General features: G+C 42.3%; 1 protein-coding gene across 2 annotated transcripts in view; it reads right to left on the bottom strand.

The window, feature by feature from the left end:
• Positions 1-21,875, bottom strand: part of Pi3K21B (phosphatidylinositol 3-kinase regulatory subunit alpha) — a 457,363-nt gene that overhangs the window by 103,373 nt on the left and 332,115 nt on the right. Inside the window, exon 3 of one of the 2 annotated variants that reach the window (XM_053771895.2) lies at positions 11,810-11,913. In XM_053771895.2, the coding sequence (XP_053627870.2) occupies positions 11,810-11,913 (104 nt within the window). Of the gene's footprint in view, positions 1-11,809; positions 12,595-21,875 lie in introns of those variants that run through there. The other variant, XM_053771897.2, reaches the window with a different exon arrangement.

The raw sequence follows: 21,875 nt of genomic DNA, 5'->3' as shown, positions 1-21,875 counted from the left end.
GTGGTTGCTTTGCATCTTATATCACTTGTTCGCAATTTTTGCATAATATATGCAGAACCACCATAGGGGAGTTGAATGATAGCTCTAGGCCTTTCGTGTTGCAATCAACACATCAAGAGCTTGCAATGTTGCAGAAATGAGGTCCCAGCAGATTCGCTCATATATACTGAGCATGACTTACTGTACGAGTATGTGTAAACCATAACTGATATAAATTAAGCTGCACATGACATCATTTATATCTGATGAAGAGTTAAGGGACTGTTGGTAACTGTCCTTATAAATGTTGCAGAGGTCTGAACTTTGCCATACCTCTGCAACACTTGGCAACATGAATTAAGGAAAGATCCTAAACTTCACCTTCCGAAAGTAAACAAAACAAATGCGATAGTAATTATGGACAAGGTATATTAGAGGAAAAATGCCCCTTAAAGGGCAAAGAAGTGGGAGACGGGGGGTGGAACAAGGAATATAATAGAAAGGGAAGATAAACGGTGGAAGAAGAAAAGGTGCGAGAAGAAGGAAGAGTGAATAGTAGAGGAAGAAACTGATACAGTACGAGGAAAAAAGCAGGGTGAGTGAACGAAGGAAAAGAGGGTTAATAGAAGGAAGGAAATGAGGAATGAGAGGAAGGAAAAGAGGAATGAGAGAAAGAAAAGAGGACAGAGAAGGAAGGAAAGAGAGGGAGAAGCCTGGATGAGGAGAAAACGCAAAGGGAAAAACAAAGAGGAAGAAGGCAGACGAGGAACGTGAAGAGGGAGAGAAAAAAAGGTCGAAGGGGAGAGGAGAAAGGTCGAAGGGGAGAGGGAGACAAAGATGAGAGAGAGAAGATAAAGGGAAGGAGAGGCGAAAGGGGATGGAGAGAAAGGGGAGAGGGAGAGGAGAAAGATATGAAAGGGGAAGGGAAAGAGGATAAGGAAAAAAACATCAGTCACTATTCATGAACAAGAAGAGAGGTTAGTGGACGTCACATCAGCTGTTGTTCAGCGTAAAAAAAAAAATGTGCAGAGCCAGCCTATATTTACAGATGTTTTGTGCATCACTGGTAAAATATACTAACAATTATGTTTACAAGACATGATATGCGGTTTATGGAGTTTATGAGACGACGTCCCAGGTGGACGAAAGTCTTCTCAATAAATGTGTCATATTCATGTGTCTTAATCACATAAATGACGCTTTGTGCACGTCTTTTTACCACATTGAGTGCTAGCCTCTGCAATTTACTTTCGGTAAACACATGTTGTAGATATCAGCTACTCAAATGAGAGTTCTGGGTCACAGTTACTTGTTTTTTTTTCACCTAAGGCTAGGTAATATTAATAAACTTGACTATGTAGAACCAGTGTGTGTTTATTAAGGAGAGGGGAAAACTGAGGGGAGGAAAGGAGGGAGGGCGAGAAAGAGGGAGAGGGAGGAATGGAGAGAGATAATGAGGGAGGGGGAAGGAGGGTGAAAATGAGGGAGGATGATGATGAAAAAGGGGCGAAGGAGAGGGCCAGAAGAGAGGGAGAAGAGGGGAGATAGAAAAGGGGAGGGGAGAGAGGGGGAGGGGAAGAGAAGGGAGAGAAGGGGGGGAGGAGAGAAGGGAGAGAAGGGGAGGAGGGAGAGAAGGGGAGAGAGAGGGACAGAGGGAGAGAGAGGGACAGAGGGAGAGAGACAGAGGGAGAGAGACAGAGAGAGAGGGAGACTTGTTGCTTTGTTCCAACGCGTTGTTCAGGGTAAAATCGATCATCCTTTAGATTGGCAGCAATGAGTCAGCTATAAGTTTAGCTGTTACATCAGCTGTACATAACATTTATATTGTCACAGAGCAACCCATCCTCGTAAGCATACCTCGCTTTGTTTTACCGAGACTCAAGACCGCCGGTAAAATAACTGACGCTAAAATGTGAATGTCTGGTTTTTGCTATTAGGTTTATCCAGTATTCTGGGTGGCTGATACATACAGCTTGATAAACTATAGTATACTGTTTACTTGTAATCACACACTGTCATACGTAAGCTTCCCTCTGTAGAGTTGTCATCAACCACAAGATGCCATAAATAAAAATGCACTGTTCATATTGGGTCAGGAGCTGTATCTAGCTCCAAAAAATTGCAGAAATTTCAGAACTGTTTCAGAACTTAAGGGACTGGTCCCAACCCTAAACAATGGAATCGTCCCATATGAAAGCAAGAGAGTGTGCAAAATATCTTCAGTGGAAAGTAGAGGGAGAGAGACGGCGATGAGTACATTAAGAAAGAACTCAACAATAAGTGCAAAACACCCACGCCTTCATGCAGTGGCGCAGCCACGGGGGGGATGCGGGGGGAGGGGGGCTCAGGGTGCTAAAGCTCCCCTCCCCAAGATGTAAATATATTTGATTTAAATTTGCAATTTTAAGTTATAATAACTAGTGACACAACCGCAGGAGTGGAAGATATTCCACATACATATTGAAATCGTGTTTTTAAAGACGACGTCTTCGATCTTATCAGCATCTCAGTATTTTCTTTCTTTTTTACTGAAATCTTGGCTTAAGCTTAACAACCCCCATTCCGGACTGAAATCCTGGCTGAACCACTGCCAGGGGTCAATTTCCCTGCGGGCCGGCCCCAGTGAGCCGGCAGCAGCAACAGACTGGTTGACCATGCAAGCACTAGACAAGCCACTAGTGACTAGTGCCTTGCTAAGGGAATGGAGAAAAGTCTCAAGACCCTTCAAAAGTATATCAAAATTATATGGCTATCGGGTAACTTTACGAGGGTCAGGATAACTAACAACACAACTGCGACTATGGTATCCTAGTACCCTAATACTACGATAAATTAAGTGTAACAGTTTAGGCCATTAATCGGCAGCAAGAGTGCACTGAAAATATTCACCGAAAACCTGCAATTAGGAGATGAATCCTAAGACGATGTATCTGGCCGTCCTGAAACATTTTGACTTGACGTTTTTCAGAGCAAAGTTCTAGCTGCCCAGACAACTTTTGTTCCGAGTAGGGAAATTAGATCTAACAAAAATGATCCCAAATGGATGAACAATAGGTTAAAACATCTCATTGGTCAAAAGAGAGGTATATATAGGCGTATGGGCAGTTAAGAAATCAACATATTCAATTAAAGAGGGAAATAAAGAAAGGAATAAGAAAAGCAAAAAGGGATTATGAGGTTATGGTCGCAAGGGATTCAAAGACTAACCCAAAAGGGTTCTTTCAGGTATACAGAAGTAAGATTAGGGACAAGATTGGCCTACTTAAGAGTAACTCTGGTCAGATCACTGACAGTGATAAGGATATGTGTGAAATTCTCAATACCTATTTCCTCTCAGTTTTCACCCAGGAAAATACTAGCGATATTCCTGAAATAATAGATTATGTAGAACAGGATAATAAACTATGTACGATTGCGGTAACTAGTGACATGGTCCTCAGACAAATAGAGAAACTAAAACCTAACAAATCCCCAGGCCCTGATGAACTGTTTGCAAGGGTATTAAAGGAATGTGAAGAGGAACTTAGCGTACCTTTGGCTATTCTTTTTAACATATCACTACAAACTGGCATAGTGCCTGATAAGTGGAAAATGGCAAATGTAATACCTATTTACAAGGTAGGCGACAGGTCCTTGGCTTCGAATTATAAACCAATAAGCCTTACCTCCATAGTGGGAAAATTTATGAAATCAATAATTGCGGAAGCAATTCGTAGCCATCTTGACAGGCACAGATTGATTAATGAATCTCAACACGGTTTTACAAAGGGGCGTTCCTGTCTTACGAATTTACTAACTTTTTTCACTAAGGTGTTTGAGGAGGTAGATCATGGTAATGAATATTATATTGTGTATATGGACTTCAGTAAGGCTTTCGATAGAGTTCCACACCAGAGGTTATTGAGGAAACTTAAGGCACACGGAATAGGAGAAATGTTTTCCTGGGTAGAGGCATGGCTGACAATTAGACAGCAGAGAGTTTGCATAAATGGGGAGAAATCAGAATGGGGGCACGTCACAAGCGGTGTTCCTCAGGGGTCAGGGTTGGGTCCGTTGTTGTTCACAATTTACATAAACGACATAGATGAGAGAATAAATAGCGACATAAGCAAATTTGCTGATGACACCAAAATAGGCCGTCCAATTCATTCTAATGAGGACACTAGAGCACTCCAGGATGATTTGAAAAGACTGATACAATGGTCGGAGAAGTGGCAGATGCCGTTTAATATTGACAAATGCAAAGTTCTAAATGTTGGACAGTTAAATAACCATGCCACATATAAACTAAATAATGTGGATCTTAATACTACTGATTGCGAAAAGGATTTAGGAGTTATGGTTAGCAGTAATCTAAAACCAAACTCAAGAAATCGTAATGACACGATTGCAAACAAACCATACCCCCGGCCGGGATTGAACCCGCGGTCATAGAGTCTCAAAACTCCAGCTCGTCGCGTTAGCCACTAGACCAGCTAGCCACAATAAGATTCATCCAACTAGGTATATTTCTACACCATAGGAAGGTTAGCACAGGCACCACCGTGACCACAAATGCAAGTTTTTACAGACGAATCTCCAGCTAGCGTGGCCGTGACGAACTCTAGCTCAAGTCCCTTCACTGGTGTAGAAATATACCTAGTTGGATGAATCTTATTGTGGCTAGCTGATCTAGTGGCTAACGCGACGGGCTGGAGTTTTGAGACTATGACCGCGGGTTCAATCCCGGCCGGGGGTATGGTTTATCTAAAACCAAGACAACAGTGCATTAGTGTTCGCAATAAAGCTAACAGAATTTTTGGCTTCATATCTAGAAGTAAAAATATTAGAAGTCCTCAGGTTGTTCTTCAACTCTATATATCCTTGGTTATGCCTCATTTAGACTATGCTGCTCAGTTCTGGTCACCGTATTACAGAATGGATATAAATACTCTGGAAAACGTAGAGGAGGATGACAAAGATGATCCCGTGTATCAGAAATCTTCCCTATGAGGATAGACTGAGGACCCTGAATCTGCACTCTCTCGAAAGGCGTAGAATTAGGGGGGATATGACCGAGGTGTATAAATGGAAAACAGGAATAAATAAAGGGGATGTAAATAGCGTGCTGAAAATTTCCAGCCAAGACAGGACTCGCAGCAATGGTTTCAAGCTGGAAAAATTCAGATTCAGGAAGGATATAGGAAAGCACTGGTTTGGTAACAGAGTTGTGGATGAGTGGAACAAACTCCCGAGTACAGTTATTCAGGCTAAAACGTTGTGTAGTTTTAAAAATAGGTTAGATAAATACATGAGTGGGTGTGGGTGAGTGTGAGTTGTACCTGACTAGCTTGTGCTGCTGGGTCTGTTGCCGTGCCCCATCCTTGAGTGGAGGTGACCAGACTGGGTGGGTCATTGGGCTAATCCGGGGGGGCATGGACCTGCTCCGCATGGGTCAGTAGGCCTGTTGCAGAGTTCCTTCTTTCTTATGTTCTTATGACAATGGTCCAGGAAGGAACGAAATATTGTCCTTTACTAACCCTCTAAGTGCGAATATTCTGGTGAATTGTTCCAGCCACAGAGCATTGTGACTATTCTGGCATTAAAAATACATATAGTGTATATATTTTTTGACTAAGAGTAGGTTCATCAACAACAAACAAGCTCTCTAGTGGTTCTCAAATAACCTAATATGTGCCACTCTGAAGAAACAGACGAGCTCCTGTCAGTCAACAAACATGTCTCTTAAAGCAAATATGAACTAGGATGCGGAAAAAATGTTGACCGAGTTCCATGAATCAAACTATATAATATTTACGAGGAAATCGCTAAACCCATAAGAGGAATGGGGAAATATGACGTTTGATGCATGGGAAAGGAAGCTCCAAATACCTTGGATCAAGAACCTTTCGCCAGTATCACGTATGAGGATGCAACGTCCATGTTAGTCAAACTGTCCAGAGAGCTGAACTCGGCTGGATGAGCTAAAGGAGAGACAAGAGGATCTAAACAGGATTAGTGAAATTGAAAGAAATTCGAAATATTTCTTTTCATATGCTAAAAACAAGGCAAAAACCACTTCTATTGTAGGACCCCTGCTCAGGCAAGACGGATCCTACATAGATGACAACAAAGATATGAGTGAGATACTGAAATCACAATATGATTCTATGTTCAGTGAGCCACTAATCAGTCTCAAGACAGACACTCCAAACAATTTTTTCATGAGCCTCAAAACCCTGCCAATGTATGCCAAATTTCTGACATAACCCTAACTTCATAAAGGTGGCAGCAAAGCAATAGCTAAGAACTACAGACCAATAGCTTTAACCTCCCACATAATAAAAATCTCTGAAAGAGTTCTAAGAAGCAGGACTGCGAACCACTTGGACTTCCAAAAATTGCACAATCCAGGGCAACATGGTTTCAGAGCAGGTCGCTCCTGCCTCTCGCAACTATTGTACCACTATGATATAGTCTCAGATGCGCTGGAAAACAAACAGAATGCCGATGTAGTATACACAGATTTTGTAAAAGCCTTTGACAAGTAGGACCATGGTATAATAGCACACAAAATGTGTGCTAAAGAGATAACTGGCAAAGTAGGCAGATGGATCTTCAACTTTCTAACCAATCGAACACAAAGAGTAGTGGTAAAGTTAAATCGGAAGCTGCCATAGTGAAGAACTCTGTTCCACAAGACACAGTACTCGCTCCTATCCTGTTCCTGATTCTCATATCAGACACAGACAGAGATGTAAACCATAGTACCGTATCATCCTTTGCAGACGATACTAGGATCTGCACGAGTGTGTCATCCATTGAGGACACGGCAAATCTCCAAGAGGATATAAACCTAGTTTTCCAATGGGCAACGGAGAATACGATGTTCAATGAAGACAAATTCCAACTACTCCGTTATTGAAAATTGGAGGAAATAATAGCTAGGACTGAGTATACTACAAACTCCAATCACATAATAGAGGAGAAAAGCAATGTGAAGGACCTGGGTGTGGTAATGTCCGAAGATCTCACCTTCAAGGACCACAACAATGCCACTATCACATCTGCGATGAAACTGACAGGATGGATAAGAACATTCAAGACAAGAGATGCCACACCAATGATGATCTTTTTAAATCACTTGTTATCTCTAGGCTGGAATACTGCTGTTCATTAACATCCCCATTCAAGGCAGGTGAAATTACAGATCTAAAGAATGTACAAAGAACCTTTACTGCACGTACAAGTTCCATCAAACACCTTAACTACTGGGAATGCCTGGAAGCACTTGACTTGTACTCATTGGAGCGCAAGCGAGAGACTTCATAATCTACACCTGGAAGATTCTGGAGGGACTGGTTCATAATCTGCGCACAGGAATCACTCCCTACAAAAGAAAAAGATTTGACAGACGATGTAACATACCCCCAGTGAAAAGTAGGGGCGCCACTGGTACACTAAGAGAAAACACAATAAGTGTCCGGGGCCCAAGACAGCCCCCCACCAGCCATAACGGGTATTACCAATAGACCGCTGGTTGTCTTCAAGAGGGAGTCGGACAGATACCTAGTCAGTGCCAGATCAGGCGGGCTGCGGTTCGTACGTTGGACTACGTGCACCAGCAGTAACAGCCTCGTTGATCAGGCCCTGATCCACCGGGAAGCCTGGTCATAGACCGGGCCGCGGGGGTGTTGATCTCCGGAATGCCCTCCAGGTAGACTCCTCCAGGAAATAAATACTGTAAATAGTTTCACAGGCCATTCAATTAAGCTACGTCGATCCCATAGTCCTTTATACCTTTGAAAAGTTTTGAAAATTCCTATTCCCGCAGCCCGGCCCTGGGCCATGCTTGTCTGGTTCATGATGAGATTAAGACACATGTGCAACATCTGGGTATCTTTATTGTAGACGTTTCGCCATCCAGTGGCTTTATCAATACAAATTCTAGGACATAACTTGAAGACAGTAGAACTATGTACAGAAGATGAGGTAATCGGTCCCTCAACCTAGGAGTAGGTGCAAAGAGCACCATAGTCGTGGAGATTCAGAATCTCCACGACTATGGTGCTCTTTGCACCTACTCCTAGGTTGAGGGACTGATTACCTCATCTTCTGTACATAGTTCTACTGTCTTCAAGTTATGTCCTAGAATTTGTATTGATAAAGCCACTGGATGGCGAAACGTCTACAATAAAGATACCCAGATGTTGCACATGTGTCTTAATCTCATCTTGTCGGTATTATATACCATTCGTACACAACTTGTCTGGTTCATACCTGGTCAACCAGGCTGTTGCTGCTGGTGGCCACTTATGTACTACATTTCGAATGTTTATGGATTACAGTACCAAACTTAACCCCGTCGACACATTAAACAATTTAAATGTGTATGAAATGCAAGACATGTACTGTGAATGTGTATGTGGATTCCAGTACTAAGTGTAAATGTGACATAATACTAGTCCAAACATGTACGACCTGCACCAAGTTCAAATGTGTAAGATGTTAGGTAAGAGTGAGTGAATGAGTGTGTGTGTGTGTGTGTGTGTGTGTGTGTGTGTGTGTGTGTGTGTGTGTGTGTGTGTGTGTGTGTGTGTACTCACCTAGTTGAAGTTGCAGGGGTCGAGTCCAAGCTCCTGGCCCCGAATGTGTAAGATGTTAGTTAAAAGTGTGTGTGTGTGTGTGTGTGTGTGTGTGTGTGTGTGTGTGTGTGTGTGTGTGTGTGTGTGTGTGTGTGTGTGTGTGTGTGTACTCACCTAGTTGAAGTTGCAGGGGTTGATTCCAAGCTCCTGGCCCTGAATGTGTAAGATGTTAGTTAAGTGTGTGTGTGTGTGTGTGTGTGTGTGTGTACTCACCTAGTTGAAGTTGCAGGGATCGAGTCCAAGCCCCTGGCCCCGAATGTGTAAGATGTTAGTTAAAAGTGTGTGTGTGTGTGTATGTTGTGTGTGGTGTGTTTGTGTGTGTGTGTGTGTGTACTCACCTAGTTGAAGTTGCAGGGGTCGATTCCAAGCTCCTGGCCCCGAATGTGTAAGATGTTAGTTAAAAGTGTGTGTGTGTGTGTACTCACCTAGTTACTCACCTAGTTGAGGTTGCAGGGGTCGAGTCCAAGCTCCTGGCCCCGAATGTGTAAGATGTTAGTTAAAAGTAAGTGTGTGTGTGTGTGTGTGTGTGTGTGTGTGTGTGTGTGTGTGTGTGTGTGTGTGTGTGTGTGTGTGTGTGTGTGTGTATTACTGGTCATGATGTTCATGGCTTATATTTAGTGTAAACAATACACATTTTCACTAAGCGAAATGTGTATACGTATACATGCAAGTGGAAATATGTATGAACAACAACAACTACTAGGGTGAGATTCACAGAGCGCGGATCTGGTTGAGGCCGGGTAGCAACAACAGCTATTCCCAGTGCTCTTTGTTCCGGGGATGAACGGTGAAGCCATCACTCCCGTTAACACCCACCACCTACATGACTACCCTCATACACCTATCTATCCGTCTACATCCCCCAATACATTATGTTTTACAGATAAGTTTGGTTTACTGAGAGGTAGAGATGGTGGTGGTAATAACCAGGTCCTAACCTACATAGAGACAACCAACTGGAAACAGCCAGTTTTGCGGACTCTTCTATAAAGAACCCTATAAAAACTAGTTTGAATTAATTATAAATTAAAATATACAAGGTTAAAGATGGCGTACTAACACAAACTAATAAGCTTATTCAGCTTATTTATTATCATTTAGTCCCCCCAACTCACCTCCAGTCCACGGAAGAGGAGATTATCGCACACCTGGCAACCTGCCTCGGCGCACAGCTCATACTCCGAGCAAGAAAGGCATACAAACGCGACCTCCTTACACCAAGACCAAGAATCATTTGCTCTTTTATGTATATTTACGATGTTTTGGAACTTGAAATACTGGCCAAAAAATGTGCAAGATACCTACACGTGTTTCAATGTGCGTAAGAAATGTGCAATTCTCTCTTACGACGAATGCAAACCCGTAAATCGACGCCAGATCAATAACGATTCATCTGAAGGTTGTCTCCAAGTGCGGTTTTGCCCGGAACGACCATCTAGCTCTCCACGTACGTACGTGCGTACGTACATACATACATACATACATATGTACACAAATAATATACACTGAAAGATATACGTCACTCCATGTATGTATGATGAGTTTACTCAAATCTTATTTTTGGGATTAAAGTATACTTGACCGCTGTTAATCACGTTACATGCAGCCTTAATTAAGACCCTCGTATACTCGAAGGGCTTTAAACCCAATTAACCAAAAAACATACACATACGTATGTGTGCGTAATATTATATATATATATATATATATATATATATCTATATATATATATATATATATATATATATATATATATATATATATAATGTATATATATACATGCATGCATGCATACATACATATATTTAGAACACTATGAGCCCGTTTTACAAGTTTATAATCGTTTAACTTCACTTCCCCCTGAAACCTTTCATTGAACTTGCAAGAGTAAAATTCTTAACTACATACACATAACGAACATGAGCAAATGTTCGTCAATGAAGTACAAGTTACTTTTGTCACACTTAAATAGCCTAGATCTGTCATATTAGAAACATAATCTACATCTACAACTGTAATTATGGTATGGGCAAAAAAAAAAAAAAAAGTTTTACAACGTTGGTAGCTTTAAAAATAAGTACATTTAACAGTGATGGGGAATAATACTATGTTCTGTACTTACAACTTTTATAAAACATGAAAATTTCTTATTATGGTTCTTCACTCATTTGTCATTCACTTTAATCTTAATTCGATGTTTTGCTGGAAACACAGGCTATAATTTAAATGTTTCGATTTTCACTACAATTTTTCTCGACAAATCTACCTGCCTGAAGAAAAGATGACATTGTAAGTATTCTCGGAATGTAAAGTTCATATTTTTAATTTTGAGACATAAACTGGTTGTATAATTTAATGTAACCGAGATCTGAAAAAATATTTCCAATCTGCGTTCAAAGTAACTGATATTCTAAAGTACAAATCATTTTAAATTTCTGAAGGAATTTATAAACATTATTTTTTACATTAAAACAGTAACAAATGTACAAACATACTAGAATAGCAATTATTGCACTATGATTGCAATTATTTGTAATATTATTGTACTTTCATTTATATATACATATTTCCTTATTATAGCAACGATCAGAGCTATAATACTTACCTAATGACATTTAAGCTTTAATGTACATAGATATTTTAATATACATGTAAACTGTACGCAAATATTATTAATACTATTTTCATAGCCCGAATATTAAAAAGTTTAAATACATATTTACACTGAGAACTACTTGGGTTATTTTCTGCAGGCAAATTTTATAGTGCCTGGCTCATATTACTTGGTTTTATAGCCTGATCCTCACGTTCTGTAAGACTCGTAGGTAAATATACTATAACACTAAAATATTTAATCATCAGTTAGTACGCTTATGGCTAGTTTCTCACGTTCTGTACAAATGAAAAAACTTATATTTGATATTAAGATATTTAGTGAACATCTACCAATGCGGTTATTACCTCTTTAAAGCTAAACAAGAGTTTCTAGCATCTTTATAAGCTTACTTTTTTTTCATGTCTGTGAAGCTTTTCAAGCAAAATTTTAACATTACCTACAGGTACAAAATATATAGTCTTAGGATTCTTGAATATTACTTACAACTATGAAACAAAGGTACTTACCATATCTTCAACGTAACTTACAACTATGGAACAAAAGGTACTTACCAAATCTTAAACTAAAATGAAATATATGGTGTACTTACGACATCTGATGTGAGTGTGGGCGGCGGTAGCGTGTGGTATGGGCGTGCACAGGGGTGGTTGGAAGAGAAGGTTGTACACACGTTGTGGAAGCAGGCTCGGCACTCTACAAGGGGCAAAAGAGAGGACACAGTGTGACACACATTATGCTGGTTTGGACTAGTACCATTACTGTGGCTATGGGATCCCCCCGCGGTGGAATACAACAAAGTTCCACCATTCACAGACTGAGCACGACACAGACACGTCAAGACGCTACTACGGCATTCTGAAGACGTCGTCACGTTAAAGAGTATTTGCTCTGTGGGTGCGGTGGATGGAGTCCGGAGACACATGGGCGTGGGCGGAGGACCACATTTAAGCATATAGTTTTCCTTATCAATATTGAGCACGTGCTTGTCCGTGTAGCCCTTGTCACCATTGCCTCCTTTGTTGAGGTTATTCTCGGTGTCGTAAAGGCCTATAGCTGAGGTGGTGGTTGGGGAGGCGGACATGGTGGAAGTTGGAGAGCCTCCCTGGGTAGGGGTTGCCCCGGCATGGGCATGGGTGTGGGTTACAGGAGGGCAGGGTATTGGCCGCGCCTTCATGGCCTCGTACAGGAGGCCAGTATCGAGCATCTTGCCGTTGCTTCCGCTCGACATATTTATTCACTAACACACCCAGACATGTTTCACACGATTTTCATATTTTTTTTTACCAATACTGCCAAATCACACAGCTTGAGGTTTTCATGTTTATTATCTTTTTACCATTTCACAATAAACGATGAAGCTTTTAGCTGATTGATTGCTTCAAGACAGCCACTTGGTTTTCTACGGCTGTATCCAATTTACCTAACTAAACCGCTATCCGAATACACCATACACATGTGGGATTGTAGTTTCAAGAATGTCATGTTGGGAGAGGCCGGCGGTGGCAGTATCACATCCTCACTTCCCTAGAGCTGTGGGCCGACTGCCGAGCAGCAAGCTAACAACAGCGCCCCTTGACGCACGATGCCCCTTGCCGAACTTTGAATCATTTCCAACTTACGAACATTATTACCTTATTTATATATTAAATGGTGCCAAAATACTCTAAATACAAATCTCTCCGACAAATTTTGCACAGTATATGGATAAAATATCTTAACATTGCGCGATAACAAGGGATAATAAGAGAACACTTGCCACCTTTGCCTGCTGAGTTGCCAACGGTCCCTGCGAGAGCTGGCACCACCGCAACTTGCTGGCTGAATGACAGTCACTAAGAGCCAGAGCTAAACCCTTCTACAGGTTTTTTTTTATCACCAAGGTTTCTTCTTTTAATAATCACTTTGAGACAGAAAAGTAAATACACTCTGGTATAATAAAATAAGCTATTGAATACAAATTTGTCGTAAAACATTTTGTCCGAGGCTTGAACAAAAATATCCCAGCTCTGCCATTGGTCCCCTGATCTGTTGGGGTTCACTATCTTATCGCTTATCGTACATACTGCTCTATCCGCGCATGATGGAAATAGCAAAAATAATAATTTTAATGTTATACGCAGACGATTATATAACTTGAAAATGCATGTAGTTTAAAATCCATATTCCTTTATTTAAAGAGAATAAGCTAAAATTTGATATAGTAGCATCAATTCGGTATATACACATTCCAAGACAATATCTTAGAACAATATCTAGTACGATTCTGTATAACTTTTGATTATTGTTATGTTCAAGAGGAAACACTAAACACACAGGGATCAATATGGCTCCTAGGGAATACTCGGTGGCGGGTATGATCTAAGAGAAGAGCAATTCCTTCGATTAAGTTCCCTTCACTAACGTCATGGGATCTCCCTTCAATAAAAGATATTAGGTCGTTAGAATATGAAGCACACTGCTGAAAAGTCTTAATATTAAAGTTATATATTTAAGCCATACCATGCCATCACTGAGGACAGTAGTAGAGGTCAGGATCACAAACTCACATCAAAAGGTTACTAAGAGTTCCCCCTTCACACCACTTTTTTCAACTGTATCAGTGATCCCTCACCAATGTAATTATGTTTCCATTAATGTGACTTAACTGCATGCAACTCCTGAAGCCGATACATCAAGTAATTATTTTAATATACATGTGTGCACTGTGGCAAGTGTAATAAATCCCTTATCTGTTAAGATAGGATCAATAACAACTGTAATTGAAGAATAAGTGGTCCTGGGGAGGAGTAAAGAGGAGCAAAGTTTAACACACACACAATGCCCAGTTGTACATGAACGGTATATAATACCGACAGTCTACAACAGTTGACCCAAAAACAGACACCCACTGGAAAAAAAAAACACAGGAAACAAAAACAATCAGCTAGCTCAGTCCCCAGCCCTAGGGCTGACCCAGACCCAGCCCTAGGGCTGACCCAGACCCAGCCCTAGGGCTGACCCAGATCCAGCCCTAGGGCTGACCCAGACCCCAGCCCTAGGGCTGACCCAGACCCAGCCCTAGGGCAGACCCAGACCCAGCCCTAGGGCAGACCCAGACCCAGCCCTAGGGCTGACCCAGACCCAGCCCTAGGGCTGACCCAGACCCAGCCCTAGGGCTGACCCAGATCCAGCCCTAGGGCTGACCCAGATCCAGCCCTAGGGCTGACCCAGACCCAGCCCTAGGGCTGACCCAGACGACCCAGCCCTAGGGCTGACCCAGACCCAGCCCTAGGGCTGACCCAGACCCAGCCCTAGGGCTGACCCAGACCCAGCCCTAGGGCTAACCCAGACGACCCAGCCATAGGGCTGACCCAGACCCAGCCCTAGGGCTGACCCAGACCCAGCCCTAGGGCTGACCCAGACCCAGCCCTAGGGCTGACCTAGACCCAGCCCTAGGGCTGACCCAGACGATCCAGCCCTAGGGCTGACCCAGACCCAGCCCTAGGGCTGACCCAGACGACCCAGCCCTAGGGCTGACCCAGACGACCCAGCCCTAGGGCTGACCCAGACCCAGCCCTAGGGCTGACCCAGACCCAGCCCTAGGGCTGACCCAGTCCCCAGCCCTAGGGCTGACCCAGACCCCAGCCCTAGGGCTGACCCAGACCCAACCCTAGGGCTGACCCAGACCCAGCCCTAGGGCTGCCCTAGGGCTGACCCAGACCCAGCCCTAGGACTGACCCAGACCCAGCCCTAGGGCTGACCCAGACGACCCAGCCCCCAGCCATGGTGCAAATCCGGATTCGGCTAAAGACCCTTCTACAGCCACCACAGCCATAGCCCCTAGTACAGATGTGGTAGAGTCCTCTTCCGGGAAAAATCTTGGCCTGACAGCGGATGGTTTCACTCTGGAGGACTGTAGTGCAGTTTTAGGATCTGCACAGATTAGAAATATATCCAGTACGAATTGTATCCAGCCAAAAGCAAAATGGCGCAAATTATATGTTTGGGGCATCTGGAATATCATGGAAAACAAATAGGACATGTAACTCTGAGAATCCTAAAAAATGCCGCGACCTCCTGTCTAAAGGAATGTGTCGTCTACCACTTGCAATTTCCTCCACCCTGAGATATGTCATTCTTCAGTCCTCGAAAAACAATGTTACAGTACCAACTGCCCAGCATACCACCTAAAAGAGACCAGGAGGCACACACTCCGTATAACAAATCATAGTAGTTATAGTAGCTATGACAACTCCACTGCAAGTGATTTTTTAGTGGTAAGAAACGAAGAAAGAAAATGGAAGGAGATAACCAAAATAGTCCACCTTGGAGCCTTGTTGGACTGGAGGCACAGCCAGTGGTTCCTCCGGACTCGCAACTACTGATGCCAACAAAGAAATCCCCCCAACAATCATGCAACACAACCTCATTTATATTTGCTAATATATAGGACCTTAAGCCATCCACCAACAACAAAATACCTTTCATTACTGGACTTCTAGGGGAGTCAAATGCAATGTTTGCAGCGTTCACAGAGACCCACGCAAAAGACTACTTTGACAGTGAAATATGGATACCTGGGTACATCCTCTTCAGATGCGACAGAAAGAATAAGCAATAAGGGAGAGTTGGCCTGTACGTCAGAGTCGCTCAAATGATGTAGTTGTAGTTCTAACAATAAAAATCGAGAACCAAAACTTAGTCATTGTACTTGTATATAAGCCGCCAGATGCAACTTCCCAACACTTCAAAGAACAGCTATCAAAAATTGACTCCTGCCTGGAAAAACCTTCCAGCCCCATCCCCAAACATCTTGCTGCTTGGTGACTTCAATCTAAGACACACAAAATGGTAGAATATAGCAAATAATGTTGTAGCAGAAATAATCCCTGGAGGCAGCTCAGATGAATAGTCACACACACATGAGCTGCTGAATTTCTGCAATAAACACACCCTAGATCATCAGATAGTGGAGCCAACAAGACTGGAGAACACACTAGATTTTATTTTCACATATAATGAGGACCTGGTAAGAAACAAAACTATATCAAAAACAACTAATTCTAATCACAATCTAATTGAAATCCAGATTTACATGCACAGGAGTCCTGATCAGCAAAATGCTTACAGCAATGTGGGTACCTTTACCAAATTCAATTTCAACAACAAGAACATCAACTGGGACCAGGTAAACTATGCCCTAAATGAAACATGCTGGGAAGATATCTTAAATTACATGAACCCTAACCAGTGCCTTGAAAAGAGTTGTCAACCTCCTGGTAGTTAAGTATGTTCAATGCATATTCTCCTAAGAAAAAAGAAGAGAAGAAGTAAACTGGAGAAAAATACACTCCCTCTACAGGAGAAGGCGAAGAATCATTGAGCTCCTAAAGAATGCCAGATTATCTGAAACACAGAAGGAAGCGCTAACCAGGGAAGTGGATTATTATTATTATTATAATCAAGGGGGAAGCGCTAAACCCGTAGGATTATACAGCGCCTGTGGGGGGATGTGGAAGGTATTCAGGCTTAATTCAGGAAACTGGAGCACAGATCCAATTACCTGAATCAAGAGCCCCTCACCAGCATCAAGGAGCCTTCCTTGAGGGGCAGGGAAGTGGAAAATATTGAGCTAAAGTTACAGGACTCATACAGGATCCAGGAGAGACAAGAGGAGCTAAATGCGATTAGTAAAATTGAAAGAAATTCGAAGCATTTCTTTTCATATGACAAAAACAAGGCAAAAACCACTTCTAGTATAGGGCCCCTGCTCAGACAAGATGGATTTTACACAGATGACAGCAAAGAAATGAGATACTGAAATCTCAATATGACTGTGTTCAGCCCGGTCCACGACCAGGCCTCCCGGTGGATCAGGGCTTGATCAACGAGGCTGTTATTGCTGTATAAAAATACATTTAAAGAAGCAACTAAGTGCAAGTGGTTACCAGCAGGTACAAGAGGAAGATGGGTATTAAAACGGGTGAGGCACAAGTTACATCATTATCAGACAGTCTGGCGCCTAAATGATTGTTATTTTGTATTTAATTCACATATACACTAACAGTAGGAATATTTAAATACATAAAATATGGCTTAAATTTAACTGTTTGTAGACACCTTTAGATTTATGTAAATACCCATTAAGTCGACCAATCAAGAGCTACCAAATTAACAGCCGTGCACTATAGAATTAAGAGAAAATGCAACCCACATCATTAGTTTATGGAGCTTTTTTTATAACATAATAATAATTTCATAGCGTGACGAATATTGAAAGTCTGTGGAGAGGCAAGAGCTTTCCAAATTCGAATTCCATTAAAGTAAATATATTAAAATTCGATATCCTAAGCCCGTTACACACATGCAGTGTAATGAAGTATGAACATAGATTGACTGTAGGGAGCCACTTTGATCATGCTGGAACAGAAAATAGTGCTACTGATTACATGCCTTGATTGTGCTCGACTTGTAATTAAGTCAATGCTGATTTAAGACACTGAATAAAAAATCTTCATGTTGCATCATGAAAAAAATTATAATCTTCATAAAAGTCATAATAATCTACGTAAAATTTAAATTATTACTAAAGTTTCGGTTTTTAATATAGAAACTTTGTTATAAATAACGAACCAATAATCAGCTGCAGTAATAAAAAATGGAAAAGCAATTGGATTTTTATTTTGCATACGTGCTGATGGTCATCGTAAATGAGCCTTAAAACTTAAATCCAGCTATCGTTCCATAAGCACGATATATAATAACCTTCAACATGACAATGAAGTGGGTGCGTTGGGCATACGCTAACATATATTTGGGACAAAGCTCAAATGCTGTATGAAACCTCGTGAGTCACCTGAGTACCATATTTAGCAGCAGCGGTTTGTTGTCAAGCTGGCCCGCTGACATGAGGGAAGGGGCATGGTAAACGGGAGGGAGGGGGGGGGGAGGACGGAATGAGGAAGGTGGGGAACGGAAGAGGATAGGCGGGGGAGCCCGCAAGCATAGGGGAGAGAGGCAGGGAATTGGGTAAACAGCAGGAGGAGGGATAGAAGAGCGCAGGGAAACAGAAGAGTGACATTTTCGACCCATTCATGACATAAGGGTACGCGCAGATTTAAGCGTCTGCGGCTGCTACACATTTATTGCGTTGCCAGACGTTTCGCGGCCGTTTTTTTTATTGTATATTTGCAGTTATACCAGAATATACGTTTCTGTAGATTTATGTAAACTAACCCATTTCAACCGAACTCAACCCTTGAGTTTACCTGGAGTCGCTTCCGAAGGTCACGGCTGGACTGACAGATCAAGCTGTTAGTGTCCACAGTCCAAAGAATGCACCACACCCTAACCCCATACAAATCAACCAAAGCCAACCAAACCTAACCTAATACAACTTAACACAACCCAACCTAATCTAACCGAATATACAGGGCCTTAAGCCATCCACCAACAACAAAATACCTTTTATCAGTGGACTTCTAGAGGAGTCTAATGCAATGTTTGCAGCCTTCATAGAGACTCACACAAAAGATCACTTTGACAGTGAAATATGGATTAGTGGTTACAACCTTTTTAGATGTGACAGAATAAACAGGAAACAAGGGGGGGTTGGCCTGTATGTCAAAGAGTCCCTTATCTGCACGGAGTTGCTGAACGCCACAAATGAGGTAGTTGAAGTTCTATCAATAAAGATCGAGAACCAAAACCTAGTCATTGTGGTTGTATATAAGCCACCAGATGCAACCTCACAACAGTTCAAGGAACAGCTACTGAAAATTGATTACTGTCTGGAAAACCTTCAAGCTCCATCCCCAAACATCTTACTGCCTGGTGATTTCAACCTAAGGCATACAAAATGGAAGAATGTAGAAAATAATGTTATAGCTGAAACAATCCCCGGAGGTAGCGCAGATGAAAGGTCACACACACGAGCTACTAAGTCTCTGCGAAAAACACACCTTAAGCCAGCAGATAGTGGAGCCAACAAGACTAGAAAACACACTTGACCTTATCTTCACAAATAATGAGGACCTGATAAGAGACATAAAAATATCAAAAACAACTAATTCCGATCACAACCTAATCGAAGCCCAGACGTACATGCATAGGGGTCCTGATCAGCAGAATGAATGTACCTGTGAAAGTGTCTTCACAAAATACAACTTCAACAACAAGAACATCAACTGGGACCAGGTAAACCATGTCCTAAACGAAACATGTTGGGAAGATATCTTAAATGACATGGATCCAAACCAGTGCCTTGAAAGGATCAACTTCCTGGCAGCTGAAGCATGTTCTAGGCATATTCCCCTAAGAAAGAAGAAGAGCAGGAGTAAACTGGAGAAAGACGCTCCCTCTACAGAAGACAACGAAGAGTCACTGAGCTCCTCAGGAGTGCTAGAATATCTGATACACGAAAGGAGGCGCTGACCAGGGAAGTGGAAACTATCGAACTTAAGTTAAATGACTCTTACAGGAACCAGGAGAGACAGGAGGAGCTTAAAGCTATTAGTGAAATTGAAAGAAATTCAAAATATTTCTTTTCATATGCCAAAAACAAGGCAAATACCACATCTAGTATCGGGCCCTTACTCAGACAGGATGGGACTTACACAGATGACAACAAGGAAATGAGTGAAATATTGAAATCCCAGTACGACTCTGTGTTTAGTGAACCACTAATCGGTCTGAGGATCGACGACCCAAATGATTTCTTCATGAATGAGCCTCAAAACTCCATAAATGTATGCCAGATTTCCGACATTACCCTAACTCCGATAGATTTCGAAAAAGCCATTGACAACATGCCCATGCACTCAGCCCCGGGCCCAGACTCATGGAACTCTGTTTTCATTAAGAACTGCAAGAAACCCCTCTCGCGTGCCCTAAGTACATTATGGAGGAGGAGCTTGGACATGGGTGAAATTCCACAGTCACTTAAAACGACCGATATAGTCCCACTCCATAAAGGTGGCAGCAAAGTATTAGCTAAGAACTATAGACCAATAGCTCTGACGTCCCACATCATAAAAATCTTTGAAAGAGTGCTAAGAAGCAGGATTGCAAATCACCTGGATTCCCAAAATCTGCACAATCCAGGGCAACATGGGTTCAGGGCAGGTCGCTCCTGCCTCTCACAACTACTGGATCACTATGATATGGCCTTGGATGCACTGGAAGAAAATCAGAATGCAGATGTAATATACACAGACTTTGCAAAAGCATTTGACAAATGCGATCATGGCGTAATAGCCCATAAAATACGTGCTAAAGGAATAACTGGGAAACTGGAGAGATGGATCTTCAACTTCCTAACAAATCGAACACAAAGAGTAGTGGTCAACAGAGTTAAATCGGAGGCTGCCATAGTGAAGAGCTCTGTTCCACAAGGCACAGTACTCGCCCCCATCTTATTCCTCATCCTCATCCTCCAAGAAGATATAAACAAAGTTTTCCAGTGGGCAACGGTAAACAATATGATGTTTAATGAGGACAAATTCCGTTATGGAAAACTGGAGGAGATAATAACTAGAACAGAGTATACTACAGACTCTGGCCATACAAAAGAGCGGAAAAATAATGTAAGGAACCTGGGAGTAGTAATGTCTGAGGATCTCACTTTCAAGGATCACAACAGTGCCACGATCGCACGTGCAAAGAAAATAATAGGATGGATAATGAGAACGTTCAAAACGAGAGATGCCAAGCCAATGATGATCCTTTTCAAATGTTCACTCTAGGCTGGAATACTGCTCTACATTAACATCTCCATTCAAAGCAGGTGAAATCGCAGATCTAGAGAGTGTACAGAGATCCTTTACTGCACGTATAAGTTCTGTCAAGCACCTTAACTACTGGGAACGCTTGGAAGCACTTGACTTGTACTCGTTGGGACGCAGGAGGGAGAGATATATCATAATCTACACTTGGAAAATCCTGGAAGGAATGGTCCCAAATCTGCACACAGAAATCACTCCCTACTAAAGTAAAAGACTGGGCAGGCGATGCAAAAATGCCCCCAATAAAAAGTAGGGGCGCCATTGGTACACTAAGGGAAAACACCATAAGTGTCCGGGGCCCAAGACTGTTCATCAGCCTCCCATCAAGCATTAGGGGAATTGCCAATAAACCCCTGGCTGCCTTCAAGAGAGAGCTGGACAAATACCTATAGTCAGTGCCGGATCAGCCGGGCTGTGGCTCGTACGTTGGACTGCGTGCGGCCAGCAGTAACAGCCTAGTTGATCAGGCCCTGATCCATCGGGAGGCCTGGTCATGGGCCGGGCCGCGGGGGCGTTGATCCCCGGAATAACCTCCAGGTAACCTCCAGGTAGCCTAATCTAATCCAATACATCTCAATACAACCCAACCGACCCACCACATCCGAGAGACGAGAAATAAAGTTATAAGTAAAAATAGGTACTGGCTTTCACCGAGCTTTTACAGAAAGCAACCCCATCAAGGAGGCGCCTTGACAGTGAAAGGCTCTTGATCCAAGGAAATAAAGCTACCCTAACCTCCCCTGAAACCCTGATTGCATCCCATTCCCCAGGTGTGGCATGACCCCTGTGGGTTTGGCACTTCCTCAAGAATATAATAATACAAAAAACAATATATTTTATCTTTAAATGCCAAAACGTAATTTGTGTATAAGTGTACACAGGTTAGGTATATGG

The sequence above is a fragment of the Cherax quadricarinatus genome, chromosome 8 (genome assembly GCF_038502225.1).
Source record: "Cherax quadricarinatus isolate ZL_2023a chromosome 8, ASM3850222v1, whole genome shotgun sequence".
Lineage (NCBI taxonomy): Eukaryota > Metazoa > Arthropoda > Malacostraca > Decapoda > Parastacidae > Cherax > Cherax quadricarinatus.
This window is presented reverse-complemented; position numbering and strand designations above follow the sequence as displayed.